This window comes from Sylvia atricapilla, chromosome 1 (assembly GCF_009819655.1).
Source record: "Sylvia atricapilla isolate bSylAtr1 chromosome 1, bSylAtr1.pri, whole genome shotgun sequence".
Classification (NCBI taxonomy): domain Eukaryota; kingdom Metazoa; phylum Chordata; class Aves; order Passeriformes; family Sylviidae; genus Sylvia; species Sylvia atricapilla.
Genome location: NC_089140.1, coordinates 147563030 through 147583784, shown reverse-complemented (window position 1 = coordinate 147583784; position 20755 = coordinate 147563030). Strand labels below are relative to the sequence as shown.

At 39.1% G+C, this 20755-nt stretch overlaps 1 protein-coding gene across 1 annotated transcript in view; it reads left to right on the top strand.

Moving 5' to 3' along the window:
• Window positions 1-838: 838 nt before the first annotated feature.
• Window positions 839-20755, top strand: part of FAM135B (family with sequence similarity 135 member B) — a 149376-nt gene continuing 129459 nt past the window's right edge. The window contains exon 1 of the mRNA XM_066336528.1: window positions 839-930. Within this exon, the coding sequence (XP_066192625.1) occupies window positions 854-930 (77 nt within the window). The 5' untranslated portion in view covers window positions 839-853. The remainder of the gene's footprint in view (window positions 931-20755) is intronic.

The following is a 20755-nucleotide window of genomic DNA, read 5'->3' as shown; positions in this document are numbered from 1 at the left end:
AAATCTGTCCTAAAGCTGTAAAAGTCATTGGCTTGCCTCTGCTATAATTAGGGAAATAATAAGGATAACACTTGTGTATGAAATTGAGCTGGTTTGGAAACTTCCTTGAGTGAGGCATGACCTCTTGAGGTCCCTTCCAACCTGAATTAATCTGTGATTCAATAAGCACGTGAGATGGACTATGTAAATGGCTGTAATGCTTCAAAATCTTGATCTGACTGTGGTGGCCTATTAGGTGCTATGACTGTCAGCATTTTCTTTAAAAGAATAGCTTCCATTCATTAATATTTAAATTATTCATGTTCCCTCAGAAGCTTCCCTTCTGGGACTTTGTTTAAGTCATAGGAGGGGTCAAAAGTAAGAGAAATCTGAATTCTGCTCTCATCTATCTAGAGTTCTTGTCTATTTGGCCTATGCTTTTACAGAAATGAGCTGTGCTGACCCTGGAAATCTGCCATTTCATAAAATGAGAAGAAAAAAAAATCAATTTCCCATACAAGAGCAGCAAGAGAGTTAATTAAAATTTGCTTTGAGATTCTTGCACATAATATGTTATTTACTTTTTGCTTCTTATACTTTTCATAATATTATCATTCTATCCTTAGGCTTAATTAGACTTCTTACCTCTCTTAATTACTGCTTTGATCTGGCTTTTAGCGAGTTTTCCTGGAGATGGAGCCAAATGATGTCACTGGAAATATTCCAACAGATATCGGTCGATTTCGAGCTTTGCATGGACCTCAAGATGCTGACTAAAATGAAATCATCCATTCATGGATTTGCTAAGCAAAATGTTTCAAATGTTTAAAATGTCTTTATATATGTGTTATTTAGGTGATGACCTGAAAAAACCATGTCTGAGGTTCAGGGAACGGTCGAGTTTTCTGTGGAGCTACACAAATTCCATAATGTGGACCTCTTCCAGAGGGGGTGAGTTGATGTTTCCATTAATTTGTAGCTGACAACAGAGGAGCAGCTTACAGAAAAGAGTTAAATTGCAAAATAGGTTCTTTTCTGCCAAGTGCAGTTATATTTCATGCAATCTCCAGGGCAGAGAAGGATGTCATTGGGCTTTCATTGCTGTCAAGGAAGATCAATGTATGTTACTTTCACTATAAACTCAGACTGACTGGCTTGTTTTTGTAATACAATGTTGTAATGCTGCAAATTATTTTAAGCCCCTGTTCAGATATAAGTACAATGGCTGTTTTCAATGCTTCTGGACTGGTTTTAAGTCTCCATGGTAAATGATAGCTGCATTGAATTATAATGTAAACTATTTCATTTTAGGGCCATAAATCTAATGATTATGTTCTTTAATGAAATTCAGCTGAATCCCACCATTTCAGAAGGAAAAATGAATACTCATATTTGTCTAAAGCTCTGCTTCTGATGGTCACATTGATTTTTCACATCTCCACAAATTAGAAGAACATGTACAGCTCTGGTCTAGTTAAACTTTTGCCTCTATTATTTTTTAACCACTCTTGCTAGTAGTTTTTTAACAACCTGATGGCTGTGAAAAATCCTGGCCAGGTGTGAGTTGTTGCACAGCTTGCATATTGCACCCCACAGGTGTTCTTCAGTGAAGAAAAATTAGACAAAGAAGCATTTTGGGGGAGACCAGGACACTCAGGTCAAAAGAATGTACTTCATGGAAGACTGTTGGGAAAGATGGGACAGGAAAGGCTTATGGATATGTTTGCCTGGTAAGAAATACTGGAGATATAAAATGTGTGAGTGAAATAGAAATGAAGGCCAGCTTTGAGATGTAGGCATGGCAGGCAGGAAGACCCTGATTAACTGGAGATAGGTTGAAGGATAGAAAACAAAAGGACCCAAGAATGCAGCCCCTCTCCACCCTGCCAAGGCATCAAAGAAAAAGTAGATAAGAAGAGTAGTCTTTAGAGTTTAGAATATAGGATGATATGGTAATTTAGTAGTTCTCATGGGTTGCATACAAAGTTTGTAGGTTTTGTATCTTGCACCGGTTGGTCACTGTAAATTAGAATATTCAACACAAAAGGAGATAAAATGTGTTGTAACAAGGTCTTCGCTCTCTTATCTCTTACCTCTTTATCTCTTCTCTTCTTTTCTCCCTGCGCTCTTGCCTCTTGGCCCCTCTCTTGCCCTCTCTTTCCCTCTGCTTCTTCTACCTCCCTCTCTCCTACTGCCCTGACCCCAGCACTCTTCTCACCTCTCTTACCCCTCGTAGCTCTTTTACCTCCCTCACCTCACCCCCCGCCCTCTCTCCCTCTCTTTGGGGCTTTCCTTCAGCCGAGGCTGGTGGCTGAAAGCAGCCCTCTTTACCCATGACCCTTGCAATAAAACCACGTGTTTCTAGAATATCTCAGGTCTGCAGAGTACCTTGTTCCTGCTGTCCACGGATGTCCCTACAGAAGACAGTGGGTCTAGAGGAATATTATTTTCTTTCACCTACCACAACTGATATTTACAGAACACAACATATTCTCTTTCAAGCCTTAGCTTGGCACAGGTGTGGTTCACAGCTGATTTGTCTATCTCAAGCACCATTTCCCTCACAAAACCAAGGGAATTGTTTCAGGTATTGGGATGGATTAGGTAGAGCTGTTTCCATCAGTATAGAGGCATTTTATTATTAGATTTACTTTGATGAACTGTGTGAGAAAAATGCTGGGAACTTGAATGAAGGAAACACAGCTCTATTTGGTTTTAACAGCTGGCATCTGTCATTCTGTTGCTCTCTCCAAAAGAGTATACACCAACTTTATGTTAGAGAGTATTCTGACTATGTCAAATACTGGTGTCAAACTGAAAAAGAGACCTCTATGCTTGAGCTGTTTGGCTTATCCAAGCTGTAAAAACACAAACATACAAACCAACCTCATGTGCATTCTGGTCCTTGTGGTAACAGAAGACAGCCCTAACTATAGTTTGGTTGGTTTTTTTTTTTTCTTTTCCCCTTGGTTTCTGGTGATCACTGTAATGTCTTTGATCTTCCTCACAACTGATAATTCATTCCCATCTGTGGGCTATGTGATTTTTGCACTTAGACAAGAGGATGTTTAGAGGTTACCCAGGAATCTTCCCATGTTCCGGTGTGATGACCTGCTTGTATTTTCATGTATTAGTCTGATTTTGCATTCAATCATTTCTGTAAAGTGCTTTCCTTGGCTTTGACAGTCAGATCAAATCTCTGGCGTGGGGGTAAACCTCGCACTAACACAGATAATATATTCAGCTGTCACACTAATGAGTTCCTAATTACCTTTGCTTTTTTCCCCACTGGTACTTACCTTGCTTTTCTGATTAATATTCCAAACACATGATGCTATAGGTTATATTGTATTAATTTGTTTGCAGTAATTTTTCTTTCTATGTATCCTGCACAATATTGCATTTGCTTTCCTTCCATCATTTTAACCTTTACATTTCTAGCAAAAACCTTGTGTCTCATATTTGCTGGTCACTATTCTCTGGCTGACTGCATCTGCTCAGCAGGCCCTTTCACTGTAGCATGAACATGTGGAAAGAAAGAGTAGATGAGCTTGCCAAATTTAATTTTAACTTGGGCACACTTTTAATTTTGATACTTTAATATTGCTATTGTTGATATTGACTTTAGACATCTGGGATATCTTGGATATACATGCTCTCCACAGATGAGAGTGTGGTAGAATTAAGAATGATGTGTATTTTCTATTTAAGTAACATTTTTCTTCTCTGATTGACTTGTAAATTGAATCAATATCATTATGTCCTGCTGAAGGTCAGAAAGGTGATTTATGAAGTGTTGTCTATCAGAAAAGCAGAGAAATTGAAATTCATCTTAATTTCTGTAGGAACCCAACATGTTGTGTTTTTTAATCTCAAAAGTATGAACAATTATAAAGGGCATTGATAATAATTTATAAAATATACTTCTCCTCCAAATATTTTGGTACAAAAACAAAGAACAAAAATCATAATAAAACCCCTGAATATGCCCACAAACACGGAATAGTCCTGCTCCTGTATGCAGGCCTATTGTATCCTGTCCTAACTGACAAAGCTGAAATTTCTGGTTTGGCAGCTGCAGAAACAAGGGCAGTATTTCCCAAAACACTTAGTCTTGTCTAACTGTCCTTCTGAAGGCATTGCCCTTTGGGAAAGTGTGGCTGTGCCAACTGCAATTCTTTTCAAGAAGAGCACTCCATTCAAATAAAGGAATGAATAAATCAACATGTTTTAGGAAGAATCAGCCCTTCTGGAACCATTATGTGATAGTTAATCAAGCTTGATTAAGGACATGATCTGCTGTCCATAAGTCACAGAGTCAAAATGCTTTAAAGTCTTAGGCTTCCAGTAATGGCCCTGTTCTATTTTTGATTTTACTGGATGCTATTTTGAAATCTGCATTCATGCACAGCCAGTTGCCACCTCTACCTCCCCATGAGAAATGGAAAGTCTTTAAACCACATGAACTATATCTTGTGTTATTTGAGTCATGTTTCTTTATCTGTATGAATAGTTATTATACAAAAATCAGGATTTGGTTGGGGGGTTTTTGATGAATATTTGAACATATAGTTTTGGCAAATATACATCAGGAATATTTAGTAAATTCAGTGTTGCAGCTAGGTTGGTCAGTTACCATTAAATATATCTTCTTCTGGAGCACAAGTGTGACCATTTAGGTATTTATAGACATCAAAGGTTAAATTCTGTAGGTTAAATTCCCCTGCTGCTACAGGGGAAGAAAACCTTTTCTTTGGCCAAACCAAAGGATTTACAATGCTGCTTGATGCCAGAGTTCTAAAGGTTGAGTTATAAGTAATGCGATTTCTGGAAGGAAAAACATTTTTGAGTTTTCCGTCTTTAATTCTTTCCATCATGTGCTGCTTAATAACTGGTGACATTTTCTCCAGTGAAATTAGCTAACTGATTCTGATTTTCCTTAATAGAGTAGGAAATAAAATTATCCCTGACTGCTGGAGATCAATTAATTGATTTGTCTGCTTCTGTCAGAAGCAATCCTTCTGCACCTTTTTTTCTTAAAGCTTTTCAAAATCTATTTGACTGAGGGAAAAATTAACCCCACATCTACTGCATTGGGTAATATTTAGAGTTTGTGAGGAAATAGAGGGCACAAAAAAGGTGAAATAGTGACTGACTAGTAGGATTCTGGCAATGTTGTGTTATAAAAGTAGGAACAAGGTAAGTCACTGGTTACTGATCACAGGGCTGAATTAACTGCTTATCAGTTTTCTCAATCCTCAAATTCCAGGCTGCAATTTCTAAGCATCTGACACTTACACTGGTGGTTTATGTGTGTGAGGGGTGGTGGTTATTAAAAATGAGTGGAAAAATGAAGTCAAGTTTCTTCTAACAGGAATGTACCATGGCCCTGGAGAAAAGATCAGTGGTTTCAGAGCTCACAAAATCCTACAAGGACCAGACCAGGGATCAATAACACTCAGAGCTGCTGGAAAGATGATCTTCTGACTTAACAGACTAAGCTTTTGTGTGGCCAAACATCCCTGTTAACTACCAGATGGATAACTGGGCTTCAGTGTACTTAGCCATGAAGTCATTCCTTTAGAGACAAAATGCAGCAGCTCCTTTTCCTAGCTAACTGGGGTTCATCAATCCATCAGTGCCTCTCTTGTCAGATGGGTACCTGGAAAATACACATTGTGTTCAGAGGTTCAGACCTTATTTCTCTGAGCCTTCTTTTCTCAGTGTCGGAAAAAATGTGTATATATATATATATGTATATATATATATATATATATATAATTTGAAATATAATTTGAAAGTGTAGGACAGAAGTAAATCTTGTTAATTTGTTCATAAAAACATGCATGTCTTCAGACTTCTCACCTGTAACAAAATGCAAATCACTTTTGGACTGGAAAACTGTCATTTTGAAAATACTTACCTAGTGCATTTATAATGCATGAATTCTCTTTATTATAAATGAAGAAAAAAACCTGGGGGAAAAATAAAAGGAAGAGGGCTTGTAAGCATGGTAAAGTGATGGAAGTGATGCCTTTTTGGAATAATAAGTGCTGTCCCTTGGAACAGATACATTGACAGAACTGACTTTTTTCTTGCCATGCTGACATATTATCTTCACTTTAAGGCAGCATGCAATATTCTAAAAAAAAGCATACAGCCCCTCAGGAGCCAGTCATGGTCATGCAGTGATAGTTGAGAACCTGCTGCAATGAACTGACAAGATGGAGCTTAGTTGAGCACAAATCTACAGTCATGAAAGTAGCTGCAGTGCAGGTGTGCATGGAGCTAAAGATCAGTGTCCTGAAGGGTAGCAAATGGCAACTTCATGGAAATCATGAATGGTGGGTTATTGTCATGACAAGTGGTGAAGACAATATTCTCATTTGGTTAATGAGTATAGCCATCTTTAATTTCTAGGAACTTTTTGTCTGCTGAAAAGGGTTGGGAACTTCTGTGCCAGTGGTAGGGGGGAAACGCTGAAAATAAATGGAGTGGAGCCTAAGAGGTAAGGCTGTTCTGTAGGTAAAGAACAGCATCTCAGCAAACTCCATTGGCAGGTAATTGGTTAGTCAGTGGAAAGTAGGGTGCTCTTGTGTCTGGAAATTATCTTTCTCCCTCAAATAAGCAATACTCTGGCTTACCCGACCCTAAATATGTTAGGTAATTGTTCTGTGTCACTTAGTCACCTGTTGAAATTGAGTTAAAAGCCAACTCCATCTCTCCTAAGAAGTTGTCTAACCAAGGCAGTATCACAGAATAAGTACAAATTCAGAAATAAGGGGCCTCAATAGCTACTCCTCAAGGCCTTGAGATAATGCTTTACATGCTAGTTTATGATTGTTTTCCATACACTCCTTCCTGCAATCATTAATACAGAGTGAAAACCAGGCATGTGCAATATCAGAGGGAAAATTCTGGACAACACAGTAATTTGGAACAAAAACGTGTTGGAAAGGGCCAGAAATGTTATAGCAATTTGAGAGCTTCTGAGAACTCCAAATGTCATCTTGCCACTCCTCAACCCATATGGTCCAGCTTCACCACTTGTTCTGCTCTCATTTGGCACCCATGTAACACAACAGGAGTTGACTGAGTCACATGTTGAGAGAGAATGTGCTCAGTTTGCTTCAGCTGCTCTTTGCATATGGGATAGCAAGTGTTTCTCTCTTGGTCATGAACACTAGTGTGATAACTAGTCATTAAAACAACTTACTTAAAAGTGCACACTGCACAACATCCTGCAAATTGACCTCTATGCATGGGAAGATCAGAAGGAAAAAAAATGTATGTCAGTACATTCACTTCCTATCTCTCTTTCTGTATGTTCCAGTGAATCCAGTGAAAAAGTAAGCATGTTTCTATCTCTCTTTCTGATCCTGGTCTTGTTAGGCTAGTCTCCAGTCTTAACAGGGACTTAAGAAAGACATTTTTGAAGGATCAGTAAATGCTGCAAAGCAATTTCTGATCAAAAGATAAAAGGCGGAGATATTTACAGAAAGAACAGTTTCGTATGATACTCTGGCATACAGGTGGAAAGCTTTGTACACACCAGGAAAATTCATAAATCAAAGGTAAAGATACAGACAGAGGAGGCATTCTACTTGCTCCTGGAAGACAAACATTAAAATATATCATATAGACAGTGCTAGCCAAGAGGAATGTCATGCAAACAGATGGGATCCACTCTCCTAGGAAATAAAATGCAAGCTGCGATGTTAGATTAAAGTCTTGGGTAAAAAAAATAGAGTTAAAAAGAGAAGAAAAAAACAAAATGAAACGTTTGGGATTTAGCCAGCTTCTAATGCTTATCAGCCATTAACCTGGAAGACAGTTCATTCTATCATCTGTAACATTAAAAATTGACTATTACAGGATTTTCTTCAAAGCTCTTGACGTGCAATTTGGCACTACCTTTCCTATTTTTATGAAGCCAACTCATTAAAAAAATATTTCTATAGGCAGAGATCTTAAATTTAAAGTATCATCCCCTAAAGTATTACAGAATGGCTTTGGTCCCCCTTAAGTTCTGCTAATCAAATGTGTTAATCTAATTGACTAAATGCATGTCTTTGAGGTGAGTTTCTACTTGAACCAATAGATTTGATACAAAAAGTAGCTGTTCTTTGTTCATAGGTCTTTTAGAAGTAGCTGTGATCTTCATTGATGCACTTGGATCTAAGTGTTTTACCCTCTATCTCCTTAATGAATTAATGACACAAGCCCCATAAATTCTTACAGTCATTGTGATATTAAGTGCAGCATTGAAAATTGAGCTCCTCCAGGATGTGACACACTTGTTGAGGCACTGGACATCAAGACTTCAGGCATGGAGCATTGCATACAGTTGAAAAGCAGAACCTCATTTTATTAGCAAATCACATTTCTCAGCTAAAATTGCATTCTAATGATAATCAAGTAAACCTGTTTGGTGCTGTAAGCCAATCAGCCAGGTGAAATACTGGAGACGATTGTCCTGATGACAAACCACTAAAACAACGTTTACTTCATGGGCTGAAACTGAGTGCAGAAAGAAGCTGCACAACTTTTTTGTTATTTCTGTGCTGAGGAAGGCTATGGTCATACCCATCCTAGAGTCAGGGAATCATTTGTGCTGGAAGGGAACTTCTGTGGTCTTCAGCCCAATGCCTGCTTAAAGCAGGAATTATTGAATTCAGACTGTTACTCAAGGCCATGTCAAGTCCCATTATGGAAACTTCCAAGCACAGAGATTCCCCAGACTTAAATTTCAGAGCTTGAGTATAATCAGAGGATTTTACTTTTTCACTTGCAAAGACCAGGTCTAGCTGTTCTCCCAAGAGCTTGTCCCGTATTTAAAGATTTGCTGCTGGTGGTCACTCCATGCTTTCCCTAGGGGTATACACAGTGTGCCACAGAGACATGGAATGGTTTGGGTTGGAAGGGACCTTAAAGACCATCTAGTTCCAACCCACCTACGTAACAATGTGATAGCAAATTCCAAATAAAAGTAACTTCAGCTGACTCTATTAGTTGTTGTTTGCAGAGAACTTTGGAGAGGAAAAGTTCCAGAAGAGCTAAAAACACCCTGATCACCCTCACATTAAAACTTGGAGAATAATTTGTAATTCCCAAAAAAATTGCATGTGAGGAACACAGTGGGGTCTTTGAAGCATTTCATAGTTATTTTATTACCAGACCTTCTCATTCACTAATGACTGGCATTCTCTCTTGTTCAGAATAATTGTCCTGACACAGTCTATGTCGATGCCACGTTTCTGGCTTGTTCTAGTGAAGACACTTTAAAATTGTGTCACTTCACTTGTTCTCAAGTAATAAAATGTTGCAGCACGCACACATAAATCCTTTCACAAGCCTGAGGGCTTAGACTTCCTTCCACAACTTACACAGAGAGCTGAGTGATTCCAGCAGCAGACATGGCTCCATCTGTAACTCTCAGAGTTAGGAACTCTAGTCACCATCTCAGATGTAGCTCTGTACAAATATAAATCATGTAAGGTGAGATCGAAGCAACTTTCTGACATAATTCACTCAGAAAGTCATCAAAGCAACAACATAAATGTCACTTCGACAATGTTCACTTCACTTGAACTGGGGTGGTATTTGGATATTTACTTTCCTCAGAGGAGGTAGGATGTAGCTGTTGAGGGGCAAAGGTTTAATTTTTGGGCAGCCAAATGCAATATTTTGCCTAGTTTGGACCTTTTTGTTTTTGGTTTTTTTTTGGGGGGGGGAGTGGGGGAGGCATTGTGTTACATAAGGGCTTGTAAAGAACACGCTTCCTTTCCACTCTATCACTGACTAACAACAACTAACTGTTTAATAAGTGAATGGAACCTGTATTTAGTATATTTAAAATATGTTTTTTGAACTGTTGCATATTTGATTGTTTTTGGAGCTTTGAGGTTCAGCCTGCTGTGGTTTTCATAGCAAGTGTGAGTGTTCAAAGATTAATTGTAAATAGTACAAGATTTTCTTGTCAAATTGCCTTACTCCAGGAAATACAGTTTTAAAAGAAATGGGAATGATGGGCATACAAAACATGGACATTACTAACAACTCAACTACAAACTCTTTAGTTGCAAACATGCACATAAGTAAACCAGGTGACAAGCTTTCTTTTTTTTTAATCCCATTCTGTATGAGATTTTTATATGATACTCATCACTAACATCTGAGTAGCTCTCAATAGTGTTGGATGAAGAAAAAAACCCACACAAGTATTTTCTCTCACTATTACGTCCTTGATGCACATTATTTTCAGAGAGGAGGCACTGCCTAATGTCCAGGAGAAGTGGTTTAGCTTTATTTCCCTGTCCCATATTTGAAGCAATCCTTTCCCTTGGCAACACTTCATACACTTCATTGAACTTCTGTAAGGTGCATTTTAATGTAACTGTTCCAAGCTGAAATACAGCATCTGACTGTTACTATTTGCTGGAATGAGTTTGTGAAATTACTTGAGGAGGGCTTGAACGACCTTTTTGCTCATCAACTATTATCTACAAACATGGGAGTAGGAATAATATCTCAGGAGATTGTTCTTTATAGGGAATGATTACAAATGGTCAGACGCTGTGATAGTAGAAAATATAAGTGGGCATAGGAAAGGTTTGTTCTGGCTTTCATTTATCAGATATCTTTGTATTCAGCTTACAATATCCTAAAGTCTAATTTTCAGAATGGAAAACTACACACAATCTCTTGATCAGATCTTTTTAAGATGGCTTCTGCTGTCATCTCAAAAGAATTACTCCCTTTTGGATATGTAATCCTTTTGAGTTTCCTTGCTATATTAACTGGTTTTGGAAGTGTTTAATTCTATGGATGCAATTAAGCTATGTGTATACGCTGCAGACAGGGTGCACTCAAGATGTAATGAAGAAACCAGTTGTCCTTTGTCCTTGCATTAATGGAGTTGAGTATATTGTGTGTCTGAATGGGAAGATCTCTTTTAGCATTTTAATTACTTAATGTGCTTGCTGCAGCAAAAGTACATTAACAAACACAAATCAATTTCTCTCATCAATCCACGTCCACTTTGTTACAGTGGAACATTAATTCATTTGTGGGGATAACATCTGCCAGTAAAAGGTATTACAAATAAAATGCAGCTGAAAAATGAACTGTTGCTTAGTAATCTCTTGTTCCTGTTTGGCTGTGCATGATAAATCTTTAAAAGGATGTCTTGCAACAAATGAGAAGTCAGTTTATAATGTGACTTTTTGGAGTCGTGTCTGCAACTAAAACTCACCACAAATACTGAGAAAACTGTGGATTTAAAATTTATTTTGTAATTTTTTTTGTTGATCTGTTTAATGCAAACTCTTTGGTTTAGATATTTCCAGGACTCACATGTCCTCCTCACAAGATAAACTTTGTGAAGAGGTGGAAAGAGATAAATTGATGCAATAGACCCACTAGAGCTTGAGCAAAGGACTGGGTGTGAAGATTCTCAGAGACGAGCAGCCCTGGGCAGTTCAATCATTTAAAACTTAAAGTATAAAGAGAGAATGCTAAATCACAGAATAATTTGGCTCTGGGACTTTCAAGCTCATCTTTTTCCAGCTGCCCTGACATGGCAGGGACATCTTCCACTATCCCAGGTTGCTCCAAGCCCTGTCCAACCTGGCCTTGGACACTTCCAGGGATGGGACAGCCACAGCTTCTCTGGGCAACTTGTGCTACAGCCTCTGAGTAAAGAATTTCTTCACAATACTTAATCTAAACGTCCCCTCTTTAATTTAAAATCCCATATCCTGTCACTATCTGCTGGTGTATAAAATTCCTCTCTTATAAGCCCCCTTCAGGTACTGGGAGGCTGCAGTGGGGTCTCCTGTAGCCTTGTCTTCTCAAGGCTGAAAATTTTCTATTCTTTCATCTTGCCAGTAGAAAGACATTAAAGATTCCCCCTGTTCTTAGGTCCTAATGCTTCTGTGCTTGGAAGCAATGCTAGATTATTCTTAACCTGCTGCTCTTCTTCAGGACTCTGCAGAATTTAGCTGATGGTCAAGCCTGTTAGGATGGTCCAATCCCAAGGTCAGCCTGGTGTCAGATAATATCCTTTATTTTTCAAGATTCTATGCTAGCCAAATTAGCAAAGTACAAAATCCACTGAATTCAGGCACTGAAAATCTCACAAAAATTAAGGATAGTAGAGAAGCTTTTAAAGGGAGCCAGTAAGACTTTCATTCTCTAAAGTAGATGAAAAATCCACAAATTACCTGGTGGCCAGATTGGCTGAAGCCTCACCATGTTGGCTGAGGACTCCACACTGGGGTGAGGTTGACATGTCAGGAGGGACCTGGACAGGCTGGAACAGCAGGAAACAGCAACTGTGTGAAGTCTGGCAAACACAAGTGCAGGATCCTAGCCCTGGGATGACATATCCAAAGGCCTGAGCTCTGAGGAATGGCAGAAGATCTCTTCTGACTGAAAGTTTGATCTCCCTTGGAGAGGAGAAGGCTCAGGGGGGATCACATCACAATAATTCATCACAGTACTCCAGAGTAATTGCAAAGAGGACACACTGTCTCTTCATGAGGAGCAACATGAAGATTACAAAAAGCAATTTACACCAGAAAAGGTTTCATCCCTAATAAGAAAGAAAGTTTTTACAGTGAGAATAATCATTCACTGGAACAACCTCAGGGTCATTGTAGAGTCCCCATCTCTGGAGGTTTTCTAGATTTGACTGATCTAGACAAGGCTGCTGAGTGATCTCCTCCTGGCTTACATTTCCATGAAAGGCTGAATTGGATTATCTTTTGAGGTCACTTCCATTCTAGGCTATTCCATGATTCTGTGACTCTATGAACAGTATTTTTCCATGGATCCTGGTGGAAGTGTGGATTTCACTTGTGACTATTTTGGAAATAAGCCCCCCTCATATCAAAAGCAATTTGCAAGCAACTTGGAGCCTTTACTGCTGCAGAGATAAGTGGCTGCAAACTTCTGGTGTTTCCAGAATTTGGTGGCAGCTCAGGTGAACACATCAGTATTTGTCTCTACTGCTGTGCTGTTCAGTTTTGCTCCTTTTTTTTTTTTTTTTTTTTTTTTTTTTTTTTTTTTTTTTTTGTCTGTGAATAATTTCTTCTGGGACAAAATTTCTGAAACACAAGGTTTTGTGAATTCTTACATTATTAATATTAATATTTTTAGGATTAGCTCAAAAATGAGATCAGAGCTTGAGCAGAGGAGGCAGATTCATTACACAATTGGGAATGAAAACTCTTTTCACCTCTCTGTAAAGATTTTCTGTAAAGGACTAAGGACTTATATTGACAAAAAAAAAAAAAAAAAAAAAAAAATTGTGAAGAGATTTCCATGTAGTTGTTAGTGCTGAATCCATTCAGCAAAAAATGGGATTTCCATCTCTAGAGCTGTCAGGCTTGTGCCAGCACTGAGTGTGCTTTCAGAAGAGAGTATTCATGCTTCTTGGTAGAGGGGGCAGTGTCCCTTCAATGCTGCCAGCACTTCAGTGAGAAACATGGGTGAATTTTGGTAGGATCCCACATTTAGCAATGAGTTTTGTTTCTGTGGAGTGAGTGGGTAGACACAGAGATGACCCATTTCTTGAGAAAGGTTAGGAAAGAAAATGTAATGCAGACATCGTATCATGAATCTGTCTCTTGAAATTGTTGGAAAAGGAAAATTGAAGGGTCTCTGTGCAGGTGCTGGGGGCAGGGACAGCTCTGTGGGGACAGCAGAGAGGGACTGCACCACCCCGGGCACAGACAGTCCCTGGGGCAAGCAGCTGGAGGAGCTGGGAAAGGAGTAAGGCTGAGACTTGGAAAAAGGCAAAGAGAGGAGTCAGGAATCTGCTGGCTGAGCCTCAGAAAAAGAAAAAGAGAAAAAAAAAGAAAAAAAAAGAAAAAAAAAAAAAAAAGGAAAAAAGAAAAAAAAAGAGTTGATGCAGGGAAAGTAGTTTATTTTGGTCTATCATCAGCCTACTCTGTTTTTAAATATAAATAAATAATTTTCCCCAAACCATGTCTGTTTTTCCTGTGATCGTAAATGGTAAGTGCTCTATCTTTATCTTGAGCCAAGAACATTTATATTTTTTTTCCTTTTTCCCACTGTTCTTTTGAGATAGGGGAGTGAGAGAACTGGCAGCTGACCAAGGTTAACCCAGAACACTCAGGTCAATCTCCAGGTGTGCATTCTCTGACCAAAGCTGAGTGATGGTGGAAGTCCTGTGCTTTTCCTGCATCTCTGGCTGTCACTTCAGCTGTAATATCTCCTAATTTTTACTGATCAGATTTTCTCTATACTGTTCTATTAATGAGGCAGCAATCTCTCTTTTGTCACTAGTGCTTCCTGTTCTGCCTCCAAAGGTTCCTTTAGCACTTGATCAGAGATGCCTTCTGTAGGTAGCCATGTCTTGTATCATCCAATTTAAACTGTAAAGCAGACACTGAATGTGGTTATTGTACTGTTGCTCTTGTCATATTTCTTCATTTTCTTTTCATTCTCTTACCATTTCCTTAATTCTTTGTAGTTGTTGTTCCAACCAGATTACAGTCTCTAAAACCTCATTACTTCTGTTCTCCAGTTCTTGCATCTGTGCTGCCAGTTTGGTTTTTTTTAATTCTTTGTACGAGGCTGTAAATTCTTTATGGTTTTGTTCCTTTCCTAATAAAACTTATTGTATTCATCAACCCTCTATTTTATTTCTGCTTGCAAAAATTCTACCTCATATTCTGTAAGCATTCCTGAAGTCTTTGATGTTAGTCCTAAGTTTTGACTGTTCTTCCAATTCCTTAATTTCTTGCACCCCATTAAATTTTTCTTTTAACAGATGATTTATCCATCAATTGCCACTGTTTTTCAAGCTGTTTTTCAAGGACTGGAATTTACTTTTTTAACTGTACAGGCCTCTGTAATTACTTAGCTAAGTTCTGGTTTCTATGCAGTTGTTGTCCATGTTCTTCATCTTATTTTATCATTTGAGAGGGCAACCTCAAATGGTTTCTTCCTGCCTGACACTGAAGCTGTAATTTGTCCTCTGCTAAAACTTCTACTTCCAGTTCAAAAAAGTAATTACAATAGGAGCAGAGGCATTACAGTTTTGTGGCACATCACTTTCTTTTCTTATGGAGTTGTACAGGCTGTGTGAAACAGCAAAAAAATGATTTGTACAAACATGTAGTTTTTGCTCCACATTCTATTCTGACACTGAAAAGTGTCCACATTTCATAGCTGTTCTTTGAGTGGTTGCTTTTTTTTTTCTGGTTCTGCACTGAGGTCTTGAGTCTTACAGAATAGGAAATGCTTCTTGTTTGTTTGTTTGTTTTTCAGTTTCTTTATTTGCTACATCTGTGATACAGTAGGATGTCAATCTCTGTTTACATCTTAAAGGGGTTACCCTCATAAATAAATTGGTCTGTGTGAATTAAGAACATAATTTTGAGAAGAATAGCCCATTGTAATCTCTTTCTCTTTAATGGGAGAACATTGAGTTGTAATGAGGTCTAGAAATCAGGTTCCAAAAGAGAACAGGATCAAAGTCCTCTCTGAAACCCACCTGAGACATCTTAGGAAATGGCTGTTTGTGTTCAAGGAGTGTCTGGATGATGCTCTCAGTCATGTGGATTAGTTTTAGTTAGTCCTAGGAGAGATTTGGATTCAATGATTGTTTGGACCCAGTGATAGACTCCTTCCAACTTGAGATATTTATGATTCTGTGAGTTGAATGAAAACACATACTCCTCTCAAAATATCCCAGAACAAATAAAGCTGCACTTCAGCAGAAACCACTGAAGCAATGTCTTTTTTTACTTCTGAAAAAAAAAAAAATCTGTTTTCTGACCTTAAGAATTGAGCTGGACCCAGACAGAAATGCTGAAATTTTTATTTCTCTTTGCTTTGTGTGATCAGCCACCCCTGGGCTCAGCTTCCTGCAGCTCTGCATTCTCCTGGGAATGTGCTAAAGTGTGCTATGGCCAGATGCTCCCACCCTGTGCCTGCTGATGCACCTGAGCACAGGCTGATGTGTTGGGTCAGTGCTGTGAGGAAGGGACTGTACCTCCAATTACAGGGGTAGTTACACCTCTGTGGGACAGAGGTGGCAGTGAGTGTGAATTCCCCTTTAGCTCCAGCAAATGTCAAGCTTTAGTGGAGGCACTTTCCAAGTAAGGTACTGCAGCTCCTATCAGGTTCTGAAGACTGAACTTGAATCTGTCTGATGGCAGATGCATCACGGGCCTGGAGACCATCCTGCAATTGTGAGAAGTACAGGCATAGCCATGAGACAAAATGAGTCTGAGGCCACACAACTTGACCTGTCTGCACAGCTTTGCTCCACTCCAGGAAGTGTTCAGCCTGTGTGAGACTTGCTGGTATTTGAGCTGACCAATTTACTGACAGCAGGGTTTAGGGATCTGCTGGATGAACCAAATAAAGCGACTTGTCCTGGGATTGTGATTCACTGTGTGTCAGGTCACACTGCATCTTCCCTTTGCTCATGTCCCTAAAGTTCCTTCTTTTGGAATCTAATTCAGCGTCAATGACTAAAAGACACTCAGCTATAGTATTCATCTGGGATTGCACAATTACCAGGCTGTGAATGAAATGGAAGTCTTTCCTTGGTCTGATGGATTACACATTGTGTTCCCAGTAGTTTGCACCCTTGTTTAAAGGTCACTTTGGCTTTCAACATTATGAGAAGTTCTGAGATGTGAGAAAAAAATTGTGCAATTTTTAAACCAACAGCTTCTGAGAAACCATTTCATGCCTATCATTTTCATTTTTCTCCTGTTTCCAGGAGTGAGATACAAAACAAAATGTAGTGTAAATAACCACATTTCCAAACCTGTTTACCCATTTCACTCTACAAGCATTACAGAAACACTTAAGAAATCTCATGAGACATGACGTTTGCCTTATTCTACTGAAAAAAAAAAAGAAAAAAAGATGTAATATAAAGGTTTGATCTCCAGGAATATTTAGCTAAATTTATATCTATTAAATAATTCTTATAGTTTCTTGATTGCATCCTGAACAGGTGAGGGTTAATTCTCTCTCTCAGATAATCAGAGTATAGGTTTTTCCAGGTGCTTCAGTTAGAAAAGCACAAAATCTCTCATCTTTAGCTCTTCATATAAGAGCTGATTGGAAAAGGTTACTACTTGACTGTGAGACTAAATTAAACTATGTTTTCAAGGTTTCCTATTGCTTTTGAGACAAGAATATAAGTGCTCATTGAGGTCCTAATTTTTCTGCCCTTTCCCTTCACTGCCTTTCTTTTCCAACAATAAAGCACATTTCTATCGTTTTACTCTTTGTTCAACATTTTACTGCCCACTCCTCTTCACCCCTACCTTGCTATGATGAATGAAAGGGAAGAAAAGGGCAAATTGCTTTAAAAGTATGAATATGGGACTAAATAAAAGACAGCATTGCTACCTTGATGAGCATAAAAGGGCAAGAGCCCCTGAGGTGAGCATAAAAGGAGATGTAAAGTGAGTTCGTAGGTGTAATTGTCAGAGAGCTGCAGGGTTTCATGGGCTGGAGATTTTATGACTTGTGGGATTGCCAGTTTCTGCAGAGGAGAGATGATCTGATGAAACTACAAGAAGCTGGACATATGAAAATGATCAGGGTTGTGGTTTACCTGGATCCAAATGAAATCCTTGCCTAAAAAGCATCGAGTGCCAAGTGTAGGCTCTCTTTCAGTGATGCACTGAAATACTTTTGTGGGCACTAGAGATCCAGAAGTTGGGTATATTTTTTCCACATTATGCCCAGAGCACTCTGTTGAGAGCTTCCAGCCCTAAATCCTGGACTTGGGATATAAATATCTATGTTTGACCCAGGGAGATGCTGAGAATCATCTGAAGATATTGACTACCCCAGTGTACGGTTTGCTTGGAAGAGAAGGAATCACACCAAGCACTTCTCAAGTCTGCAGAACTGGGCAGCATCTGGTTTTATAACAGGATTTTGTATCATAATAAAAATAAGAAAACAAAATGTTGCCATGCATTTACAGTTGAACAATTTCATCTTATCTACATGATGCAGACCCCTGGTAGGTGAAAATTTGCTTTCATAGACCCACTGAGTCTTTTACTGAGAGACCAGTTCATTACTTACTGCACTGCAAGGAGGGTATGGCTCAACCTCCTCACACTATTAATTTTAGACCTACCTTCATGAAAAGTTAAAGAGCCTGAGAATAAAACTGGGATGAGAATTGTAGAAACTCGACGTGATAAATGGCTGTGGAGTCTGGGTTGGAGGACTGCAGCTGGGTTTGACCTGCCCTGGCACAGCAGCTCTGGGCATCACAGAGGGAGCTGCCAGATCTGTCACTGAGTGTGCGAGACTGAGGGCTGCCAAAAGCCTTCCTCTCTATCTCTAATAGCCTCCAAAGTGAGTGTAAGATTCCCTGGGCTGTCCGAGGTATTCTTCCTATTGCCAAAGAGGTGAGAACAAAAATGCAAACAGTGGGAATGGTGATGACTTCTGTGAACAACCACCTCCTGACTGCTGTTAGCTTCTGCGTCCCACACTCACTCCTTTTTTTTTTTTTTTTTTTTTTTTTTTTTTTTTTCTGGGCTATTCTAGATCCTGTCAAAAGCTTTAGTTAGAGTTAGGTCAGAAAAGTTTCTTGAAATAATATTTAATTGAGAAATATCTGGACATTTTAGATGTGTCTGAAATATATTGTAGGGCTTTCTCATGTACACGATACTGCACATTGTGCTTGCTTATATAGCAATGTGGTATTTTTTCTGATATGCTCCACAGTCTGATTTATCTGTCTGTTTTCAACCTTTTCCTATTCTCTTCTGTTTCAATAGCCAAAGAACCCACCAAAATATTTATATACGGAATAAGGATGTATTTATACAATGCACTTCTGTGTGACTCATGCAATTTAGAGATCCACCAAATATTATTCACTCTGTTAGATATGTAACCTTATGACCACAAACAAGGAAAATTCTCCCTTGTTTTATGCAAATTTACAGATTTTTTTTTTTTTGTGGCAACACCTCTGACTTGTTTCACTAAAGAGAAAAGAAAAATAAACAGTGATCTTCTTGCCTTCTTGCCCTGGTTTTCTCCCTATACTCTGCAAAAAGTATTGCTTTTCAGTTTTTACTTTTTCAGCAGGAAGCTAACCACATAGAAAGCTTTATTTTTAAGCTTTGGTCCCCAGTGTTTGTGCAGAAAGTAATAGTGTGTTTGACAGATTATAGATTACTGTTTTTCTCTGGGAATCAGCCTGGATGGCCACAGATGTTTACTCTGTCCTGCATAAAATTCTGTAATATCTATCAGGAAACCTTTGGATGATAACACACTTGGCAATCCTCTGCTGGGACCATCAACACAGAACAGAAATGTCTCTTAATGTTGCTAGAGAGAGAAAGAGGGTTTTTTACATCTGAAGACCTTGAGTTCAGAACCTGTGAAGTTAAGCTTTGCAATGAGATCTGAGGTCTCCTCTATTGCTGTTTTCATGAAGAAATCCATTTTCTCCTTGCCTGTAAGGCTTTTTCTCACTGACTCCCAAAACAATATGCTGCAGTGCTTGGCTCCTTGGAAGTAGTAATTCAATGGAGAGGATTTGCTGATATCCAGGGGTTCCTGGAGGTCAACTCCAACACTGGTCTGAGGGGAAGCTGGAACTCCAGGCTGACTCACCAGGCTCAGCACACAGCTCTTTTGTATTAGTTCTGTTAGTTTAAGGGTTGTTTATTTAAATGCAGTCTAACCTGAGATAAAATGTTAAGCCTTGGAGCTGTTCAGGTATAATTCAAAGGGGATGGAATTTGAACTTGTCTGGCTCCTGTGACACTGTTACTGAGCCAAAGGTTTTGATTTCCATGCTGCAAGAATGATCAGGGAAGAGCAGTCTGGTCTGTCAGTGCTCCTAGTGGGAGTGATCTGGTTTGATGGCATGATGCATAAATATTATCTTACAGATTGCTTCTCTCAAACCAGTGAACCCTTCTTAACCAGGGTTTTACAGTGTCATTACAAGCCAATAGCAGGAGAAGACAAATAGGCAGCAACTTGCACCACTATGAGAGCTGAGTTACCCTGGTATTAATCTAAGAAGAGGAAGGAAAGGAAGGATTGAGCCCAGAGCATCAGTAACAGGTACCAGCCCATCCTGCTCTCTACTGGTTTGGATGTAAGTCCTCTAGAATGAGGTACTGCCCTGTGCTATGATTAGATCACTTGAGATGACGTGATGAGTTATTTGTAGTGAAAACATTTTATTTTCCTAACATTAGGATAGGAGGTCTGACCACTTCAGTGCCAAGAGACTGAGAGGTGTCAGCAGCTCTGCCCCGTGCAGGGGGAGGCACAGGCAGGGAATGTCACCCAGCACATCTGTCAGTGCAGCCAGGCTCCTGAGGGAGGGAGGCTCCAAACATAGCCAGGGAGGTCAGTCAGTGCAGGCCAGCAGGGCTTAATATGTGTCCAGCCACAGGAAAACAACAAAGCCACTCAAATTGTTTAATTCTAAAGATTAGAAATTCACAAATAGCCAGTGAGGGTGGGGATGGCAAATTCATTGCTACTAGGGTGACCCGTGCAGTTTATCTTGCAAGAGAGAAGGGACTTGGAGTAGTATGCACTGCCTGCATAAATAACATTGTCCTGCAAATAAAAAGGATCCATGTCTTATAAATAATTTGGAAATTTACTGAGCTTCCCCTAAAAACAAATTGGCTTTTTCATTCCTGCTTCTGGTAGGAGCTCTTTTGATTTATTTTATTTTTTTACACAGTCTTGCTCCTTTGCCAGCTACGGT